This window comes from Diabrotica virgifera, chromosome 7 (assembly GCF_917563875.1).
Source record: "Diabrotica virgifera virgifera chromosome 7, PGI_DIABVI_V3a".
Taxonomy (NCBI): Eukaryota; Metazoa; Arthropoda; class Insecta; order Coleoptera; family Chrysomelidae; genus Diabrotica; species Diabrotica virgifera.
In genome coordinates, this window is record NC_065449.1 from 15,840,651 (window position 1) to 15,863,973 (window position 23,323).

Genomic DNA, 23,323 nt, shown 5'->3' on the forward strand with positions numbered 1-23,323 from the left:
TCGAACTACCGACAGCTGACACAGGTTGACACATGCGCGATGGCATCTGGAAGACGAAGTTTTTGTTAAATTCAAGGACGAAAGTGGGGTCAATCCGAATTTTCTTTCTTCCATTTGCCGCCTTTGGTACTGGTGCAGCTTGGTTAAATTATCAAGCATTTCGGCTAAACAAAAAAGGTAAAAGCTTAATTATATACTCACATTAGATTACTACAATATTTGCCACCATTTCATAGGCAGTAGGCTTTACTAATGGCAGTAGTTTTGCAGGTTTTTTGAATTACGTCTAAGTTGATTGAATTTTGATTTGACATCTTAGTTTTCGGTTTTGTGCACGTGTACAGCAGAGTTTTTCAAGTTTAATAGGTTCAAGCTCGATTTTAAACTTTAAAAAGTAAGATTTTTGAGTACATTACTTTATATTTGCGTGCTGAGGGGTTTACCAATGCCTCTTTGCTGATGTGTGATGGGTCCTCATAGCACCTACCTACCTACTTCTCTAGAATACCAAACTCAAAGCAAAATGAATATAATTATTTAAATATATGTATAGATACAGTGTTTTGGGCTCAGTTTAAAAAAAATCACTGTTTTTCAGAAAGTGTTCACATTGGCATAGAAAAATGTCATCCTTCATAAGAAGTAAACATGTTGTGAAATTCTGCATTATGGTGATGTCCTCATCATATTTTCCGACTCGAAAATATTTTACTGGTTACATTCATTATTCTACATGGTTCTTTTTTATCCAGTTTCTTATATTCCTTATTTTTACTGATGTCTTTTCAAATATTAAAAATTTGTATACATTTGCACATATTTACATACATATTCCTATATTTCTAAAAATATTTTTGAAAATAATTGGTTCAATGTTTCTTTAAAATATACCTAGTTCAAAAACATATTTGTCAAACCAAGTTATCAGATTTTTGGGTTATAGTTATGCAAATAGTATATCGATGGCTTAGTGTGAAAACCTCGTATCTCATTAAATTACAATTTTACAGGAGAGGCAAAAACTGATTTTCTGCATAATATAACCCAAAAACAAAAATTACGTTACGTATTTTTAATTTGAGCACAATGAGACAAAATATCTGATATTGGCACAGAGCTAAAAGTGTTAAATGTTGCTATTAAATTGGAAATACAAATATTAACTATGAAAAACACGTAAATATCCTTGCAGTATATAGAGCCTTTGCCGAAGTAACTATATGATAACCTCGTATATCTCGATATACGTGTTTTTCATCTCAAATGAGGTTGTGTTTATTATTATTTACGAGGTTTTCATTTTTCATAGCTTATTGCACACCTCCAAATACTTGGTCCATACAATACAAATCTTTTGATTTAAGGTTCATAAAATGTTACTATATGCCGGACTACCTTTTTTTGTTCACAAAAAACATTTCTGCAAGTCGACTCTTTCAAACAAACACTCCAAATTAAGTACCAGATTCTGGGTTATAAATATACGTGGTATTCACACTAAATCAAGAGAGCAATTGATATACGTGGTTTCTTTTTTCGGCTGTAGAAAATAGTCTAGTGTATTTGGAATTTTTCTAACAGCTGTAAATCGTGAGATACAAGGTTTTCAAACTAAAACCACCAAAATGTCATTTTTGAAAAAAAAAAAAAAATGAGATACGAGGTTTTCACACTAAGCCATCGATATATCCTATTTATACAGTATACTCTCTCTACAATGAACATGGGTATTACAAGGTTCCGCTTATAACGAGGTACATTAGGTGTCCCATGAAATTCCTATTGAACCATAACCCTCTATAACGAGGCATATTTGGTTATGACGAGGAAAAATGAGATCAAAGAACATGTTTCTTTACTTGTTTTTGGCGTGGTGATGGCTATAAATAAAAACCCTAACTGCTTGTTTACAAAAATGCCTAAAATCTGTGTGCTTATCGAGGCCAGTGATGTAATAAACTCCACCACCTGTCAACTTCTTTCTGTTTATCTACCGACTCTTTTTCAAAACCTTCATTGAAATAATATTTAGCATCTTATATTGCTTGGAATGGCTTCACTATAGGAAGTTAATCTTTTAGAAAACTGCATATTCATATGTATGCACAATATTATTGTCTAATACAGTGATGAGCACGCTAATAACAGGCAAAATAGCACAAAAGATGGAAAACGTATTAAGTTGTGAGATAAAAAGAAATGAAACTAGTCGAGCTGGGAAATTTAGTGATATTAACCTTTAAGTTTACATTCTACTTATTGCTTCCCACCTTTACACGTATCGGACGAGTTTGGTAACTGCCACTGACAGTGACAATAATTGTAGTTGACATACCCCTCTGATACATCTAAAGGTGGGAAACAATAAATAGAATGTAAATTAATAGGTTAATATCGCTAAATTTCCCAGCTCGACTAGTGTCACTTATTTTTATCTCACAACTTCATATGTTTTCCATCTTTTGTGCTATTCTGCCAGTTATTAGCACGCTCATCACTGTATAATGAGGTAATTAGCCTGCCATTTCAGTTCTCGTTATAGAGGGGGTCTACTGTATAATAAAAAATTGTTCAGGCTGTATTTTAAAGTAAAATATAAAATGATGGCATGGTCTTGGCTGCATTTATTGTTTTCAGTCTTTATTTTCTTTGCTACTGTCCATTGTTTTATGTAGTTTTTTGCACTCTCTGTAAAGGTTTGCTTTTAATTTGCTCTTGCCAGATATTCTAGATGAAAATAAAGACATATTCAATATATCCACTAGCTCTTCCATACATTCACTTGTTCTGCTGTATCTACTCATATTCAATTTATTCACTGCTCTAGATATGTGTTCATAATCTGATAACCTCTTTTACAAGCACTTCAAAGGTTCATCTTTTTTGATACCTTTTAGAAATTTTGATAGACATTCTAAAAATAAGTAAATTATCAATGTAAAAATAAATTTTGTTGATATTTCATAATAATATATTAATATGCAGTAATGCTTGAGATTCCTTGAATTTGTCACTGTTTATCTAGATAACATACTTCTGTAGACAATTAAAAAATATTTTTGAAGTATATCCACCCTTTTAGCTGTACAAAATATGTGTCAATAAATTCCATTGGAATGAATCATTCAAACATAGTATACACTATGACAATTCTTACAAGACAGTGATTCATTATCACTCCTCATTAAGTTTTAATTAGGGTACTCTGCTATGGATTCTTGTTAAATAAGCTTAATTTCTCACTCTATACTACATTTACAATCAAGATGCAGTAGAAATAAACAAACCAAGACACATTAGATACTACTAGGAGCATTTCCGAATCATAATTTACAATGTATAAACTTTGGAAATCATGATTTGGGATTTACAATGTAGATACATTGTAAATTATGGTTCGGGAGTGCTCTTAATAGCCTTTAACGTGTCTTGGTTTGTTTATTTCTACTGCATCTTGATTGTAAATTTATTATAGTTTCCTTGTGGCGATTTTCAAAATAGTTTTCTTCTTTCAGCATTTATATCTCCCATTTCTTTTTTATATTGTTGCCTATAATTAGTTGCTTGTTGGATGCTGTTGTTAATCTGTTCTACAGTTGTATCCATTCCTCAGGATTTGTCAATGAGCCAGATAAGTTTGTAGTCCTTTCTAGTAGTAATTGAAATTACTAGCCCAATCTGTTCCTTCATTTTTAGTTGTGGTGGATTTTTTTGTATATATGATAAACGTCTCTGATGGTATGATATGATAGATATATTTATTTTCCAAATAGGTAACCTAATATACAAATTTTTAACTTAAATACATTTTTTTACATATAAACGAAAGAAAATCAATCAATACAATGATTCACAATAAAAAAAATTCAATAAAAAAAATACAAGAAAATTGTGTACATTCACTGCCATTTCAACATAACTATTTATCCCAAGGAAAACCTTCAATTTATTCTTAAAATTAATAACAAATTATAATCAAAATTAATAACGAATTATAATCAAATTAACAAGTTCACCAACCAATAAAAGTTGATAAAAATAAACAAAAAAATATTGTGCATGTTCTCTGCCAATTCAAATACTACTTTAAATTTTTAAGGAAAACCTTTAATTTATCTTTAAAACTTTTAACTGTCCTACAGTCTTTTAATTCGTTAGGCAATTCATTAAATTCTCTGAAACCTCTAAATATTAAGGCCATGGGTACATAATTCGCAAATATTTTAAGGCTATCCCTACTTTTTCTGTTTTTACACGGCAAATTACGTGTAGTGAAATTCACACTGGTATGGATATGTTAACATTACTAGAATGTCATTCTACTTGAAAATGTCATCATTAACTTAAAGAGATTGCTTTTGAATGTTCTTGGATTAACTGTTGTTTGTATACTTGCAAATTATTCATTCAGTTAATAAATGTGATAATTTTTTTACTAACTATGTATTCAGTGATTGTAATAATTTATATGTACAACAAAAAGTAATACTCAATGGAGAAAAGAGGGAAAGTGTGAAAGTGATTTTTAAATAATACACACACCGGCAAAATTAGCCGAACACCTTAAAAATAGGACATGTTTGATGTCCTATTTAGTATGTTATAGCCTTATTATTTAAGATTATCGTTGTAATAATATTGTTGCTAGAAAGGTAAATATCATTTTATACCGGGTGTACCAATCATACTGTGTTTTTTTCGTAAAATTTGTAACACCCTGTGGAATAGTTTAGCATATGTAAAATATTAGAATTAATACTCGATTGTAGACTTAGGCTTGCTTAACATTTTCCTTTTTGATTCATTTACTTATGTGAGATAATAAAAAAGTTATGTGCGTTAACATCTATCCATGTTTTTCATCAATAAATCCTCATAGTAGGGGAGGAAAGTATACTAAATTTGCAGTTACTCTAGCGTATGAGGACCTATTGGATTGTGAAGAGTATGTGCTAAAATCAGAAAAAGGTTAAGTTAAGCTTTCTATAAAGTGGGGGACTTTTCATTTTTTAATTTAATTTTCCATTTGAAACAATCATTTTTCTCCGATTAGGTATAGCGCTATCTATCCATAATTCGAAAAAATGTGTCGAATAAAAGTTGCTTATTTTTACGTAAAGAATCCAAATCTGCAATAAAAATTGGGGGCTCCTATTTCAAGATTTTAAATTAAATCCCCCACCCCACCTCCGTGTCTCCGTGGGTGCTCGTGACAGCCCACGGAGAGTGGTGGGGAGTAAATTAAAAATTTTAAATACGATATTTCGCGAAATTAACATCAGATCGTAAAACTGCAAAAATACACATATTCAATATTTTTCAAAAATCTACCGAATGGCGCCATACACGACCCCCCACGGAGGTGGGGTGGGGGGTTACTTTAAAATCTTAAATAGGAACCCCCAATTTTTATTGCAGATTTGGATCCTTGACTATTTGGATCCACAAATATTACACAATAAATAACTTTTTATTAAGTTCACGTCTTAAATCAATTATTTATCAAATACACTATATATTAATATTATTTAATCAACAACTCAAAATATTCCCGATGCCATGTCAAATATTTAAAATTGTCACTGTCTAACTGACAATATGCTGACAATATTCTATTCGACTAAGTGCGTTGTAAGACAAAGATAGATTTTTGACTTATGTAAATACTTTGTATATTGACATCAATAAACTGAATTGAAAATATTACATACCACCGACATTGTGTTCGTTTTTTTCAAATCCTGAAAAAACCAATAAATATTTTTGAAAAATTTAAACGCTGAATGAAAGACTAAATTATTACTAAGGGCCCAAAGTCCCTTAGAATAAATAAAAAGTTTATTTTGAATGAGATATTTGAAATTAAAAATCACACTAAATTTTCTCTCGGTTTTTCACCCCTGTAACTTATTAAAATAAACATAATAGAAGTTCTCAGAGACTTTCGGCCCTCGCTAATAACGTCATCTTTAATTCTGCGTTTAAATTTTTCAAAAATACCTATTAGTTTTCTCAGGATTCGAAAAAAACGAATCCCCATTTGAATAGCATTGCAGCCGAAAATACGTACCCATCCTCTTAATGAATTCATTGAGCTGCTATAATTCATTTTAGAGAAGTATATGTTATTTTTATTTCGAGTATCGTGTATGTGTGTATTAAGAAAATTAATAAATTGCTGAAAATAATCGGGAGCTATATTGTTTTTAATTTTATAAACCAAAATCAATGCAAAATAAGGAAACTAGAGCACAGAATTTATATCCCATGCTTCTTTCATTTGTTTCTAGTTAGGCTCAATGGTTTTTATGACATTAGAATGACATATCCAAACTTTTTTTTAAAATAGTTGATATTTTTCCATCATTTTTTATTTACATAAATGTTGTCCCAGTTTTCTATTTGATAATTCTACTTTATGTACCATTTTTATTATTGTCCATAGAAAGAGTAAAATGATTGTATTTTTCTTTATGTAGACACAACATTTTGTATAAAATATAAATATATTTGCATAATAATTATTAAAGAAAACAAAATAAAAATTGGTAATTTAGTAAATATATGAATATAAAAAATATCACACTGTCTAGTGACCTTCAATTGTTTTATTCAAATTATAAAAATAGAAAATTATCAAGATCAACAGATTGATGAATGTGTTTTCATTAATGTGTTAAAAATGTGATAAAATAGAAGGCGGAGGTTTTTGGATGTGGATTAAATAAATCAAAATTGGACAGACAGACCTTTTTAACGTTTTTGCATCCCTAAAAGAGTTTGGAAATGTTTTCCAGAGACTGATTCTATTTCTCTTGGGGTTTATATCTTCCTCTTAAATTGCGCATATATTTATACGCTTTTCTTATAACGTTGTTTTGAAGATTTTTTTCGATTTTCTGTATATTATTGTTTTATATTTTCTTTTCTCTGTTTGACATCTTTTATCGACCCTCTGTTTTTCTACTTAGTAGATTTCTCTTGTTTCTCTAGTTATTCGTTCCATATAGTTCTTGCTGTCTTGATTTTTTTTCTGTACAGCTTCTTTACACTTGTCATTGAACCATTATATTTTTATATGATCTTTCTGACTGCGTCAATTACTTTTGTTGTAATTTCTTCCCAATGTTCCTTATGCGTAGTCTCACAGTTGTTTTGATAACTTGTCTCATTTTTTTTATCTAGTTGTTCTGTCCTTTTGTTTCTGTTTGTTGCTCCCGTTTCTCTGAATTATGCATTTATACTTTATCTGTACTGGGAGATGGTCAGGTCTGCAACATGGTCCTCTTCAGCTATTCTTATCTTCGGTATATCTTGTATCCATGTTGTGGCCCTTTGGTCTATCAAAGGCTTCAGATTTTTTGTGGAATTTCTAAAAGCCCGCCTTCTTTTGTGTAGTTAGTCACTTTCACATAAGGTAATCGAAATAAGGGCTTGGTGCAAAATTTCGTGCCAATGTGTTTTAAATGCATTTATTTTTTTCGAATCCTGAGAAAACTAACAAGTATTTTGGAAAAATTTAAATGCAGAATGAAAGATTACATTATTGCCGAGGGCCGAAAGTCCCTTAGAATAACCAAACAATTTCTTTTGAATGAGATATTTGAAATTAAAAGTCACCCTAAATTTATTCTTTTTTTCTTCACCCCTGTAACTTTCAAAATAAACATTGAAGTTTTCAGGGACTTCCAGCCCTTGGTAATAATGTAATTTTCCATTCTGCATTTAAATTTTTCAAAAATACTTATTAGTTTTCTCAGGATTCGAAAAAAATGAATTAATTTAAAACACATTGGCACGAAATTTTTCGCTTACGCCCTTAAAACACGAATTTAAATAAAATGAGATCACGTGAAGTCATTTTGCTAATATTTAATTATTTTTTATTGCAGCAACATGGCAACTGAAAACGAACAAGGAGACTGTCCTGACGATTTGGAATCTGTCGAAGAAGAGGAAGTTGATGGATCCAAACAGTTGGATTTCCCTAACGTTTATGCTGCCCTTCAAAGTCAGAGGAATGCTGCGATGCTTGCACTCTTACCTACCTCAGTTAAGAGAAGAATTAAGGCTCTAAAGAGAATCCAATTAGAGGCAACTAATATTGAAGCTAAATTCTTCAAAGAGGTAAGAAAAGACGTTCTGATCAATTTTGCTTGATATTTTGTTTAACCTTCACAGGATGAACCTTAAAATTTTAAGAAAAGGACGGGTCCAGTAATAAGCTATATGCTACACTACTTTTAAAATTTGTCATTCAAAAATAACTATTATGGTTTTATTATTATACCTTAAAATCCAAATAAACAGACAACAAATGGCAACTAACTAAATATCTACAGTTGTTATAAAGTTAGATAATAGGATGGATCAGGGTCTAAACATTAAATTCATGATTTATCAAAGAAATGAATAAATTGTAGATATATGCCAGTCAATGGAAGTAAGATATTACCTCCGAATTCTATCCTACTGCATGGATTTTAATGAAATTTTGGGCCTAGCCTCTACTTATCTCCTAATTCAAAGTCTACCCTATAGTCCGTTCTTTAACGGTAAAATATTGCAAAATCTCTAAATTTTAAAGAACCGCTTGGATTGACATGAAATTTGGCATACACATAGCTAACAAGTCAAAGAAAAAAGTGATATTGTGCCGATATGTGCTTTTGCCCTGGGGGTGGTTTTCACCCCCTCTTGGGGGTGAAAAAATATTCGTCCAAAGAAAGTCAGGAAATGGATAAAATGGCTAATTTTAAGTAACTTTTGTTCTATAGAGGTTTTTTACTAAGTCAATACTTTTCGAGTTATTTGGCAGTGAATATGTTCATTTTTTCAATGAAAAAAAACCACGCTTTTAGACGGTTTTTCGCAAATAACTCAAATAGTAAGTATTTTGTCGAAAAAACATTCTTAGCAAAAATATAGCCTGTAAAAATTTTTAAAAAATGGTGTATATATCACGTCTCTACACCTAGTAGAAGCAGAGTTATAGCTAATGAAAAATAGGTTCATATTCGTCAAATTCCAAATGGAATACTTTAACGTGAAATAACCAAAAATGAAGCACATTTCGGGGAAAACTCATTACAACTTATTTAAAGTGTTTTAAAAAAGCTTCATTTTTGTTTTATAAAAAAATTTCTAGCATCAAAATTAAACAAGTTACGCTCAAAATAAAGTTAGTCCCTTTTAGTTTTGGTAAAAAAATCGAGAAAATCACCCCCTAATTAGTATCTTAAATGAACTTAATCGTTACGACTTCACAAGTTTCTTGACTTGTGTATATGTTGTTTATATGATCTGTAAGTTTCATCGGTTCAAAGTCCTTATTATTAAAAGGGCTGTAGTTAAAAGGGGTTGAACGAGTCACTGATCACGAATGTATGCAAATTTAGAAACACCAAATCTTAATCAATTTTTGTCTAACAAAAAAACAAAAAAATACATGATATTCAGAAAATCAAATCTGACTTTTTTTGTTTTTCGAGATTTTTGGTATCTCTAACAATTTTCAAGTTATTTTGAAAAAAAGCATATTTTTCAAAATTTAAATTTTTAAAAATTTTATTTTGAAACCAAATTTTTTCAAAAATAAGCACTTTGAATCGATGAAACTTACAGATAATATAAACTCGACATAAGTAAAATAATTTGTGGAGCGGTAACGATTAATTTCATTTAAGTTGCTAATTAGGGGGTGGTCTTCCCGATTTTTTTTTTGCAAAAACAAAAGGGACCAACTTTATTTTGAGCGTTACTTGCTTAAATTTAATGCTAGAAACTTTTTGTAAAAACAGAAATAATTTTTAAACACTTTAAAAAAGTTATAATGGGTTTTCCCCAAAAAGTGCTTAATTTTTTGGATATTTCACGTCGAAATATTCTATTTGAAATTTGGTGAATATGAATCTATTTTTCATTGGCTATAACTCTGGTTCTACGAGATCCAGAGACCTAACGCGTACACCATTTTTTTACTTTTTTATAAGCTATATTTTTGCTAAGAACGTTTTTTTTGACAAAATACTTACTTTTTGAGTTATTTGCGAAAAACCGTCTAAAAATGTGGTTATTTTGTTGAAAAATGAACATATTCACTCGCAAATAACTCGAAAAGTGTTGACTTGGCGAAAAAGCTCTATAGAACAAAAGTTACTTAAAATTAGTCAATTTACCCATTTCCGGACTTATTTTGGACGTATATTTTTTCACCCCCAAGAGGGGGTGAAAGTCACCCCCAGGGCAAAAGCACACATCGGCACAATATCACTTTTCTTCTTTGACATTATAGCTGTGTGTATGCCAAATTTCATGTCAATCCAAGCGGTTCTTTAAAATTTAGAGCAAAAACCGTGAAAGAATGGACTACTATGCCGATGTGTGCTTTTATCTTGGGGGTGGTTCCCACCCTTCTCAGGGGTAGAAAATTTTTTGGTTAAAATTACCACGGAATTCGCCAGAGAACCTAATTCTAAGCAAAAACTGTTCTATAATTTTTTGTTGAAAACTCCATACTTTTTGAGATATTCTTGGTTGAAAATTGGCCATTTTCATTGAAACAATACCTTTTCGAACAGTTTTTTGCGAATGCCTTAAAAACTATGCATCTAATTAAAAAAACTATATTAAACATTTTTGTAGGGTATAAAAAAACAAAGAGGCACTTGCCTTCATAAATCTTCTAGTTATAATACAAAAAGAGATATGGTAGGTGAAAATAGTTTGTTTTTTGGTACATTCTCAAATTGGTGTATTCAACTTGAAATAACAGAGAAACAGTCGATTTTAGGTATATAATGCTACTAATACCTTTTGTAGTGCTTGAAAATACCTTTAAAATGAGTTATATTAGGTCCATTACATTAAAACTAAGCGAGATATGCTGTAAACAAAATTGATAACTAATGTATTTTAAGAAAAAAATGAGAAGTAATTTTAACCCCCATCCACCAAAATGTAAATGCATCGTTTTCCTTCTACAATACCTTTTATTATAGTGTTATTTCTATGTTCAAAAAGTTGGACGGGTTAAAAATGAACGGTTTTTGGAAAAAAAAGATCAAATTATAGAGCGTATTTTTAAATTTTCTTAAAAATCTTCCTTTTGCTCCATGTAACTTGAAAATGATAAGAGATACAATAATGAAAAATAAAAAGGAAATTTTAATCTGAAAAAGCCCTACATTTTTGTGTGGTATCTTTTTTTCGTATCTCTTATCTTTTTCGAGTTACATGGAGGAAAAGAAAGATTTTTAAGAAAATTTAAAAATGCGCTCTATAATTTGATCTTATTTTTTTCAAAAACCATTAATTTTAATCCAGTCCAACTTTTTGAACATAGAAATAACATTATAATAAAAAGTACTGTAGAAGGAAAACGATGCATTTAAATTCTGATGGATGAGGGATTAAATATACTTCTCATTTCTTCTTTAAATACATTAGTCATCAACTTTTTTGCAGAATATCTCGCTTAGTTTGAACGTAATCGACATTTAGTATTTATTGCTCATTTTAAAGGTCTTTTCAAGCACTACAAAAGTTATTAGTATCATTATACACTTAAAATCGACAGTTTCTCTGTTATTTCAAGTTTAATACAGCGATTTGAGCTTGCAGCAAAAAAAAACAAACTCTTCTTACCTACCATATCCCTTTTTGTATTTTAACTACAAGATTAATTTTTTTATGAGGTACAGAAATATTTTTAAAGTTTTTTTGTTAGATGCATAGTTTTTAAGGTATACGCAAAAATCGGTCCAAAAAGGTGTCATTTTTCAATGAAAATGGCTAATTTTCAACCACGAATAACTCAAAAAGTATTGAGTTTTCAAAAAATACTGATAGAACAGTTTTTGCTTAAAATTAGGATATTTAGCCTCTTCCGTAGATATTTTAACCAAAACATTTTTCACCCCGAGAAGGGGTGGGAACCACCCCCAAGATAAAAGCGCACATCAGCAAAGGGTAGACTTTGTTTCTTGAGCTATTCCCTACTTACTGTGAAAATATCAAGTAAATCGATATAGTAGGATGGAATTCGGAGCCAAATACTCTCATTGACTGCCCTAATAGATCAACACTTAAAATTGCATATATGTAAAGATATAGTATCAAATTATGTAATGGGGTCCAAAAGGGCCCCGTTCAGTCCTATGAAGGTTAAATATCTCTAGATCCTTCCATGCTTTTATTATTATAACTTTTCTGTCATTGGATTTGGATATATTTAGAAGCTTGTAAGTGTTTTAACTGAACCTAATGTAGCCCACAATTTTTTAGGTACATAATCTAGAATGTAAATACCACAAGTTGTACCAGCCTCTTTATGAGAAAAGAAATACCATTGTCAGCGGCCAATACGAACCCACTGATGAAGAATCTCAATGGTCGTCTGATGATGAGTCTGATCTTCCAGAAGCCATTAAAGAAAAAATTAAGTTAGACGATTCTAAAAAAGAAACAGAACCTCAAGACGAAAAAGGCGTTCCTGATTTCTGGCTCACAATTTTCAGGAATGTCGGCCTACTGTCTGAAATGGTTCAACCTCATGATGTTCCAATACTCAAACATTTGAATGATATCAAGATTATCTGCAAAGAGGATCCAATGGTGAGTGCTGTTTTGCTGCCTTTTATGTACTAGTACACTATTCGCTGTTCAAAGATTCTTAGGAAGTTCTCCACTGATAGCTAAACATGACATTTCGTTATTGCCGCCTCTCTTCTTGCTATGATATCGATGTCATCCATAATAGGGAACTTGCACATTTTTTTAATACATAATAATGTTCAGTTTTGTATAAAAATCAGATTTCCAAAATTTCACGCTTCAAAACCTCATAATAACTTAGAATAGACGAATCAATAAAGCACTAAAATCAATCTTACCTCCGAAAAAAAAGGACAAGACCGATCTTAATAATTCTTTTTGCATTCGATTCGTGAATGCTCCAGGAAACTTTGTGACCCGGAGCCATGATATAATATTGAAAAACTGCATACAAAAAATGCATTCCTAAAGTGCATCTCAAACAGACAATAAAAAAAATTCAGAACTCGTCAATTATCGGCGGAAATGAGTTCAATTTTGTTACTCAGGGGTTTTTGGGGTCGCTGAAAACGAATATGACGTCAAAAGAGAGCTCCGGAGTACCTGGTGCCCAGGGTACCTACTGTTTACCTCGTCTTGTAAAGTTTTCGACAAATTCATTAAAAATTAGTCAAAAATCATTACTCGGGGGGTTTTTGGGGCCGCTAACGACGAATATGACATCTGAAGTGATTTCGGAGTACCTGGTGCCCAGGGTGCCTACTGTTTACCTCTCTTGTGGAGTTTTCGGCAAAAAATGTATTAACGACGTTCTACACCTTCGGCAATGAATTAAGGATTCGCATGAAATTTTAGTATGTTATAGTTTACTTCAAAAAACTAAGACTTGATTTTTTAAAAATTGTTTTACCGTGCCGTTTAATTACTATTAAGGTTCAAAGTTAAGTTTTAACATGGGCTCTTATGGGAATTCTTAAAAAGTTAATAACTTTTGACCAAAATTTACGATTTTTAATTATTTGTGCTTAAATTAAAGGTTTTCTTGTAAGGAATAACATATTAAAAAATGAGAATTGTTTACCGTACCATTATTAACTTACTTACTTACTTACTTACTTACTTACTTACTTAAGCCGTCCTCTTGTACCTTACGGTGTCGAGGTAAGTGGAGAAATGAGACGTCTCCATGCCTTTCGGTCGGTAGCTAGTCTTTCTGCTTCTCTCCACCCAATATTTCTTTTTCCGCAAGCCTTTCCAATATTTGCATTCCACGTTCTTGCTGGCCTGCCTCTTCTTCGTTTGTTGTCAGATGCCGCTTTCCATACCCTCTTTACAGTTCTACCTTCACTCATTCTCGCCATATGTCTGAACCACGATAACTGTTTCGTTTCAAGTCTGTCTAAGGTCCTTCCAACACCGCACCTTTCACGTATGTCTTCATTTCTTATACGATCACGTCTGGTCACCCCGGATACCGCACGTAAATATCGCATTTCGCATGCTTGGATTTTACTACGGATGTTGTCGTTCACTGTCCACGTTTCACTACCGTAGAGTAGCACCGGCTCGTATACGGTTTGAAATATCAATTTTGTTTTCAGGCTTACTTCTTTCTTCCTAATAAAACTTTTATTTAGTGCATAGTATAATTTTGTTGCACTCATTACCCTGCTGTTTATTTCTGGTTCTATATTTCCTTGCCCATTCATTGTTGATCCTAGATACTTGAAGTCCTCAACTTGTGTAATGGTCTCATTATTCAACTTAACATTTATATTTTCTTGTGTTTTCGATATTACTAAAGCTTCTGTTTTTTCAATATTTATTCTCATCCCAAATTTCTTAAAGGCTTCATTCCAAACATTCACATTTACTTGCAAGTCTTTTTCTGATTTTGCCACAATAACCAGGTCATCGGCATATATCAACTCTGACACGCAAACTTGTTGAAGTTTATACACCCCAACCCTAGTTCTTTTTACCTTAACCCTGCATTCTTTTGCAATTTCGTCCATTAGAGTGATAAATAACAAAGGACTCAGAACACCACCTTGTCTTACACCTGTCCTTGTGTAGAATTCAAGACACCATTATTAAATAAAAGTGAAAATACTGTTTCGAAAATACTGTTTCGCTCTTAAAAAGTTAATAACTTTTGACCCACATTTAGGATTCTTAATTATTTGTGCTTAAATTAAAGGTTTTTTTGTAAGGAATAACATATTAAAAAATGAGGATTGTTTACCATACCATTATTAAATAAAAGTGAAAATACTGTTTCGAAAATACTGTTTCGCTTGCATATAAGTGTCCCCCCCTTTCCTCTGAGAGGCATACCCCGCAACGAAGGTGTAGAACGTCGTTAAAAATTAGTCAAAAATAATTACTTGGGGGTTTTTGGGGTCGCTAACGACGAATATGACATCGGAAGCGATTTCAGGAATACCTGATGTTCAGGGTACCTACTTCTTATGGAGTTTTCGGTATATTCATTCAAAAATTAGCCAAAAATCATTACTTGGGGTGTTTTTGGGTCGCTGACGACCAAGGACCGGATTAAATGCAATCTGCATATTTTGCATATTTTGCATATTTTTGCATTTTTTTTGATAAATTAGAAAATGTTGCATTTTTTCAAACATCTTAAACATTTTGCATTTTTTCTTGATAAATTCAGAAAAGTTGCATTAAATCGATATTTTAAATCTCGCTTAAGGTTCACTTTCACTTCCAATTAAAAAACTATCAGTCGTAAATTCAATAACTGTATAATCCATTTCTTAAGAAAAATGTTTAAATCAGGTAATATTCTTATTCTATTATCTATTTTTGGGACTAAGCCGACTAATCCCTAATATAACTTGGTCGGTAGGACAACAATTAGTTGACATAGGTTGTAAAAACCTGTTTGCTCTTTGTAGGGGGATAAGCAGGTACAGAAATTTAGATTTTAATATTTGTTTATAAAAGCTGAAGTTCATTTCGTGTTTTGATTCGCAGTGCGTTTTTGCGTATTATTTTTGACATAGTTTAAATTGGGTAATGAATAATTTTTCGCCAAAATGCCGAAAGTGACAAGTATTAAACATTTTAATATTGCATTTTTCATAAAGGCTCTTGCGTATTTTTCACAAATCAATTGCATTAAATAAAATGCGCATTTTTTGGTGCATTTTTTTGGTGCGTTTTTTCTGGTCCTTGCTGATGACGAAGTCCTAGGAGTAGCTGGTACCTAGGGTACCTACCTCGTTTTCTGGAGTTTTCGGCAAATTCATTAAAAAATTAGTCAAAAATCATTTTGGGGTCGCTAAAGACGAATATGACATCGGAAGTGATCTACGGAGTATCTGGTGCCCAGGGTACCTACTGTTTACCTCGTCTTCTGGAGTTTTCTGCAAATTCATTAAAAAATTAGTCAAAAATCATTAGTCACGAGATAAACAGTAGGTACCCTGGGCACCAGGTACACTGATCACTTCCGATGTATTCGTCGTCAGAGACCCCAAAAACTCCAGAAAACGAGGTAAACAGTAGGTACCCTGGGTACCAAGAACTTCGTAGAGCACTTCCGATGTTTTATATTCGTCGTCAGCGACCCAAAAACCCCCGAGTAATAATTTTTGGCTAATTTTTTAATGAATTTGCCAAAAACTCCATAAGAAGTAGGGTACCCTGGGCACCAGGTATTCCGGAGATCGCTTCCGATGTCATATTCGTCGTTAGCGACCCCAAAAACCCCCAAGTAATTATTTTTGACTAATTTTTTAATAATTTTTTTGCCGAAAACTCCACAAGACGAGGTAAACAGTAGGTACCATGGGCACCAGGTACTCCGGAAATTACTTCCGATGTCATATTGGTCATTAGCGGCTCCAAAAACCCCAAAAAAGTAATGATTTTTGACTAATTTTTAATGAATGTGCCGAAAACTCCACAAGGTGAGGTACACAGTAGGCACCCTTGGCACCAGGTACTCCGGAGATCACTTTTGACGTCATATTCGTTTTCAGCGACCCCAAAAACCCCTGAGTAACGAACTCATTTCCGCCGATAATTGACGAGTTCTGAATTTTTTTTATTGTCTGTTTGAGATGCACTTTAAGAATGCATTTTTTGTATGCAGTTTTTCAATATTATATAATGGCTCCGAGTCTCAAAATTTCCTGGGCATTCACGAATTGAATGCAAAAAGAATTATTAAGATCCGTCTTGTCCTTTTTTTTTTCGGAGGTTCAGTACTTTTTTGCTTCGACTAGAAGTACAAATTTAAAGTCTTCTGTATTTTAAAATAGTTCAAACGACCCGTGACGTCACATAGTTTAACTATATGGTTCCGTTTATGGTTATATTTATAGTCTGGGCTGATTATCGGAGAATAGGCCATTTTTGGGAAAACTTATTTACCAGCAATTTTATTGCTGGAATCGAATCTTATAATTGTATATATTAATAATATAGGTATGCAAAGTCCGCAGATAGTGTGCTACTTTGTTTATAAACAAAATGGCGCCCGAAAATCATGTTTTTTTCAATTTTTGCTCTATAACTCCAAAGATTTCAACTTTACACCAAAAACACTCAAATAAAAATTCACCGCAATTAAATTCTGCATAGAGACGTGGTTTTCTCGATTTACTTCGACGAAAACTTTCTCCGGAAAAAGCGGGTTTTTCCAACAAAATCTTTAATTTTCAACTAAACTTTTAGATAAGTAATTGTTAATCAATAATTAAATAACTTGGTAATGTAAAAGCCCTTTTCGTATAGATTATAATCCCAGAAGCCGATGGAAATTGAATGAACAGTTTAGCAACAATTGAATTGTTAATTAAAAATTTACGGTCGCTATAATAACGACAATAATTATGATGCATAAGAACAACTATGATTTTTTCATAAAAAGACACTATACCTGTCTAATGTACTTTAAAGAATTGATATTGGACTATATAAGCGGCCTCAGGAATATTTTAAAATTATAAAGAATTTTTTGGCTTATAAACAAATAGAATATCTCGGAAAATAATAAACTAAATTAAATTGCAAAAACGGTATTCGAAAAGCAGCGGTAGGACGCTTCTTCTAAAAGAAAAAACGTTTAATTATGATGAGTAGTTCCTGAGATACAACCGGTCAAAGTTGACCGGAATTTACGGCAAAGATATAAACAATAGGATCATAATTTTCAAACCATCACCTTTTTATTTTTGTCCTCTTTCTCCACACCAATTTTCATATCCTTAAAATACTCATAACATATATTATTATAATAAAAACTATCGATAATACGTGTGAAAATTGCCAAAAATAGCAAAATTCCAATCAAAAATTAGGTTGGCGAAAATGTAACCCTCAAAGTTCAAAATCGGTATTCGTTAAAAAAATGCATTTTCTCGGCTTCCCATGGAGCAATTTCCTTCATTCTTTTTTTGTTCCCAAGTAACTCAAGTAGAGCCATCTAACTAACGCATTATTAAATGTCAAACTTGCTTTTGTTTTGTATAATAAATTAATTTATTTATTATAACAAAATTTTTAATTTGTTTAAATAAAGATTGTTTAAATAATTATACAGCTTTCAAATGAGAATATTTGTGTTTTAACGTTAAAAGGTACACTTGTACTAAGTTTATCTAAAAAAAGTCTACAACTGGAAAAAATATGTAGTTTTCTGTTCTCATAAATAAATTAATCTATTATAACAAAACAAAAGCAAGTTTGACATTTAATAATGCATTAGTTAGATGGCTCTACTCGAGTTACTTGGGAACAAAAAAAGAATGAAGGAAATTGCTCCATGGGAAGCCGAGAAAATGCATTTTTTTAACGTATACCGATTTTGAACTTTGAGGGTTACATTTTCTCCAACCTAATTTTTGATTGGAATTTTGCTGTTTTTGACAATTTTCACACGTATTATCGATAGATTTTATTATAATAATATATGTTATGAGTATTTTAAAGATATGAAAATTGGTGTGGAGAAAGAGGACAAAAATAAAAAGGTGATGGTTTGAAAATTATGATCCTATTGTTTATATCTTTGCCGTAAATTCCGGTCAACTTTTGACCGGTATCTCAGGAACCACTCGTCATAATTAAACGTTTTTTCTTTTAGAAGAAGCATCAGGCCGCTGTTTTTCGAATACCGCTTTCACAATTTAATTTAGTTTAATATTTCCCGAGATATTCTATTTGTTTATAAGCCAAAAAATTGTTTATAATTTTAAAATATTCCTGAGGCCGCTTAAATATACCAAATTCAATTATGTAAAGTACATTAGATAGGTATAGTGTCTTTTTATGAAAAAATCATAGTTATTCTTATGCACCATAATTGTTGTCGTTATTATAGTGACCGTAAATTTTTAATTAACAATTCAATTGTTGCTAAACTGTTCATTCAATTTCCATCGGCTTCTGGAATTATAATATATACAAAAAGGGCTTTTACATTACCAAGTTATTTAATTATTGAGTAACAATTACTTATCTAAAATTTTAGTTGAAAATTAAAGATTTTGTTGGAAAACCCCGCTTTTTCCGGGGAAAGTTTTCGTCGAAGTGAATCGCGAAAAACACGTCTCTATGCAGAATTTAATTGCGGTGAATTTTTATTTGAGTCTTTTTGGTGTAAAGTTAAAATCTTTGGAGTTATAGAGCAAAAATTGAAAAAAACACGATTTTCGGGCGCCATTTTGTTTATAAAAAAAGTAGCACACTATCTGCGGACTTTGCATACCTATATTATTAATACATACAATAATAAGATTCGATTCCAGCAATAAAATTGCTGGTAAATAACTTTTCCTTGTATTTTGCTAATTAGCCCAGAGTATTAGGTATATTCTTCTTTAGTTTATTGGCCTCCACCTACTTGTACTTAGTAAACCTTTCTTCTAATAATTAATTTAATTTGCAAAAACTTTTTTGTTTATAAACATTTTTTAATTTAGACAATCTCATTTTAAAGAGCAGGTATTTTCAAGAAAGTCGACTGTTGAATGTTTTTACAGAATATAATGTATAGAAGTTTTGTTTAGTGGCACGTTCGTAAATGAGTGAGTTATGTCAAAACTAATCAAATGTTAAGATTGAAATTTATTTCTGACAGTTTTTGTTGATCTTTTAAATCAAATTTTTCCTGATTTTATCCTTTATAATATACATTCAATACAGTGCGATGGCAATATTTTTGTTATACAGTATGTAAATCATTCAGCTGGACATAGGGAACATACATTGTCATTGTATATATTTAGATACATAAATACATACATTTTATTATATTGAGATAATTGTAGCAACTGAGCTCTCTCGATGACAATATAATGTGTGTGTTCACGGTTGTTAGCATTAAGAGGCATTAACCTCAAAATTGATAAATCATTTCGACTGACACAATAGTATGGTATAACTAGACCCAAACCCAGACATCCAAAGTGAAAGTTATCCTCCAACACCAAATTGTTCTACATGGTCCACATAATGTTCAGAAAAAAGTAATACCATTTTGAGCGTCGGGTTTGGGGGGGAGAGGGGAAGAAATCGGTAAATTCGTAGTTTTTTAGGTTTTTCGTCAATATTTCTAAAACTATGCGGTTTAGCATGAACAATCTTCTATACAAAAATGTTCTACATTAAATTTGAAATAAAAAAGGCCCTATACATAATCCTTATAAAATGAACGGTTCCAAAGTTACGGAGATAGTATAGTATAATTGGTCCAAAAAAAGGCCTAATCCAGACATCCAAAGTAAAAGTTTTCCTTCAACACCAAATTGTTCTATATGGTCTACATATTGTTCAGTAAAAAGTTACACCATTTTGAGCGTCAGGTTTGGGGGGGAGATGGGGAAAAAGTCGGTAAATTAGTAGTTTTTTTAAGTTTTTCGTCAATATTTCTAAAGCTATGCTTTAGCAAAAACCATGTTTTTTACAAAAATGTTCCACGTGGAATTTAAAACAAAAAAGGTCCTATACATAATTGTTATAAAATCAACGGTTCCAGAGTTAAGGAGGGTAAAAAGTGGAGGTTTTTGATACTTTTTATATTCTTTGGGCAATTTATAAAAATTTTCTTTAACAGGATTGTGTTTTGTAAATAAAATTTGCTATTTCAGTGGCCGATGATAGGTTAGTAATAAGCCCTTGAAGAAACGTCAACCGCGCCACCCAAAATCATCATCAATTGCCCAGATAATATAAAAAGTATCGAAAATTTCCACTTTTCACCCTCCGTAACTCTGGAACCGTTGATTTTATATCAATTATGTATAGGACCTTTTTTGTTTTAAATTTCATGTAGAACATTTTCGTATAGACCATTGTTCACGCTAAAGCATAGTTTTAGAAATATTGACGAAAAACGTAAAAAAACTACTAATTTACCGACTTCTCCCCCATCTCCCCCCCAAACCGGACGCTCAAAATAGTGTAACTTTTACTGAACAATATGTGGACCATATCGAACAATTTCGTGGTGGAGGAAATTTTTTTACTTTAGATGTCTGGGTTAGGCCTTTTTTGGACCAATTATACTATACTACCTCCGTAACTTTGGAACCGTTCATTTTAGAAGGATTATGCATGGGACCTTTTTTATTGCAAATTTAATGTAGAATAATATTTGTATAGAAGGTCGTTCATGCTAAACCGCAGTTTTATAAATATTGACGAAAAACCTAAAAAACTACGAATTTACCGATTTCTCCCCCCCCAAACCTGACGCTCAAAATGGTGTGACTTTTTTCTGAACATTATGTGGACCATATAGAAGAATAATTTGGTGTTAGAGGATATCTTTCACTTTGGATGTCTGGGTTATGCTATTATTTGGATCAATTATATCATACTACAAATAAACATCAAAATATGACAATGTAGTAGCTACATATTTTTGGCCTAAGGGAATGGGAAAACTGTTTAGTTTTGAAATTATGTAGTTTTTAAATAAAAAATATTTTAAAAATTAAAGTAAAATTATTAACTCATTTATCATAAACTTTGTTTTTGATTTATTTATGGACAGCCTTGCTTCAAAACTCATTAATTCTATTCGTTCTAGCAGCTCTATTGTACCAAAAACTCATACTCGAACAGAAACTAACAGGTTAGCGCAGTTTCCACAATTCTCTCAATGTATATTCCCTATGTCCAACTGAACGATTTACGTACTGTACGTGTTCTGTAATTTCATTTATCAACATGTATTTTGTTTTTCCAGAAATTCATTCTTGAGTTCCACTTCTCCACAAATGAATACTTCACTAATACCGTGCTCACAAAGGAATATGATATGAAATGCGCACCAGAAGATGATGACCCATTCAGCTTCGAAGGCCCCGAAATATTTAAGTGCGCTGGCTGCATAATAAATTGGAACAAGGGCAAAAATGTTACCGTCAAAACCGTCAAGAAGAAACAGAAGCATAAGAGCAGAGGCGTGATACGCACAATTACCAAAACTGTCCAAAATGATTCGTTCTTTAATTTCTTCAGTCCGCCAACAATTCCAGATGACGCAAAGGAAGAGGACGTAGATGAAGATTTAAGGAATTTGCTTACCACCGATTTCGAAATCGGCCATTATATTAGAGAAAGAATCGTTCCACGAGCTGTTCTCTTCTTCACCGGAGAAGCGTGTGAAGACGAGGATGATTTCGAAGAAGAAGAGGAGGAAGACGATGAGGAAGATGATGGGGACTCAGATGATAAAGAGGTTGCTGCACAAGTTAACAAAGATGTGCAGAATTGTAAACAGCAATAAGATTATTCACCGCTGTGGCTTTAAATTCAATGTTATCATCAATCTTAACATGGCTTTTTGATATAAATTATTAGTTTCTTCCTACGTTATGTAAAAAATTGTTAACAGTCTTTATTATAGAATCATGTTGAAGTGACAGTTTTTGTAGCGTACCCAAATCTGTTATATTTCCAAAATTTGTTTTGTAAGGAGTATATAAGTAAATCATTTCGTACTATTTTGTTTTTTAATTAATACATACACTAAGCATCAAAATTAACGCACCATCTTAAAAATGGGACATTTTTGATGTCTTGTATTTCCTAAACCTGTTGTCCGATTTTAGTGATTTTTTTAAATATTTGAACTATTTATAATGGGAAATAAGCCACAATATTATTAAAAAATGATTTTTATTAACGTTTCGACGCCCAAATCGGGTGCCGTTGTCAAAATACAAAATACTACTAACATAAACAAAAATTTTGTTGCTTAGTAAAAAAATTCTTCTAATAATTTATTTAATTTGACTCATTTATATCGGCAATTCAGATACATATGATACATTTTAAAGTAGAAGACTTTAAAATGATATTGCCAATATTTATGAGTTGCGTTCCTGGGACGACTTTACTGAAAGATAGTTCATTCGATTACATGAAATCAACCCAAACTCAAGAATATCTGTCACAAAAAAATCATGTGATCTGTCTTTAAAAAGACAACTACATGCAACGGTGACATTAAAATTCTCGCGTTAGAGATCTCATAGTAAATCACGAGGGAAAACCAGGAAAAACCTCGTGATACTATCCCGACATCGTAAGTATTTGGTCTTACATTTAATTTACTCTCAAAATTAATACCAAATTCTGACTACTATAATTTTGTTTAAATTATAAATAATATCAATAATACATGGATATAATAATATAAGTAATACTAAAATATAAAATATGTACTAACTCGACTATTGACTTACTAATTGTGGTATTTTCTTTCTAACGAAAATTCATTTTT

The 23,323-nt window shown here is 31.6% G+C and overlaps 1 protein-coding gene across 2 annotated transcripts; it reads left to right on the forward strand.

Moving 5' to 3' along the window:
* Positions 1-22,541, forward strand: LOC126888704 (nucleosome assembly protein 1-like 1-B). Of its 2 annotated transcripts, none has more exons than XM_050657082.1 (4): positions 1-177; positions 7,893-8,127; positions 12,286-12,615; positions 21,782-22,541. In XM_050657082.1, the coding sequence occupies exons 2-4, from the start codon at positions 7,897-7,899 to the stop codon at positions 22,322-22,324; spliced, it is 1,104 nt and encodes a 367-aa protein (XP_050513039.1). In that variant the 5' UTR covers positions 1-177; positions 7,893-7,896; the 3' UTR covers positions 22,325-22,541. The 2 variants fall into 2 exon arrangements, with proteins under 2 accessions (XP_050513039.1, XP_050513040.1); XM_050657083.1 differs by lacking the exon at positions 1-177 and adding an exon at positions 327-394.
* The last annotated feature ends 782 nt before the right edge of the window (positions 22,542-23,323 follow it).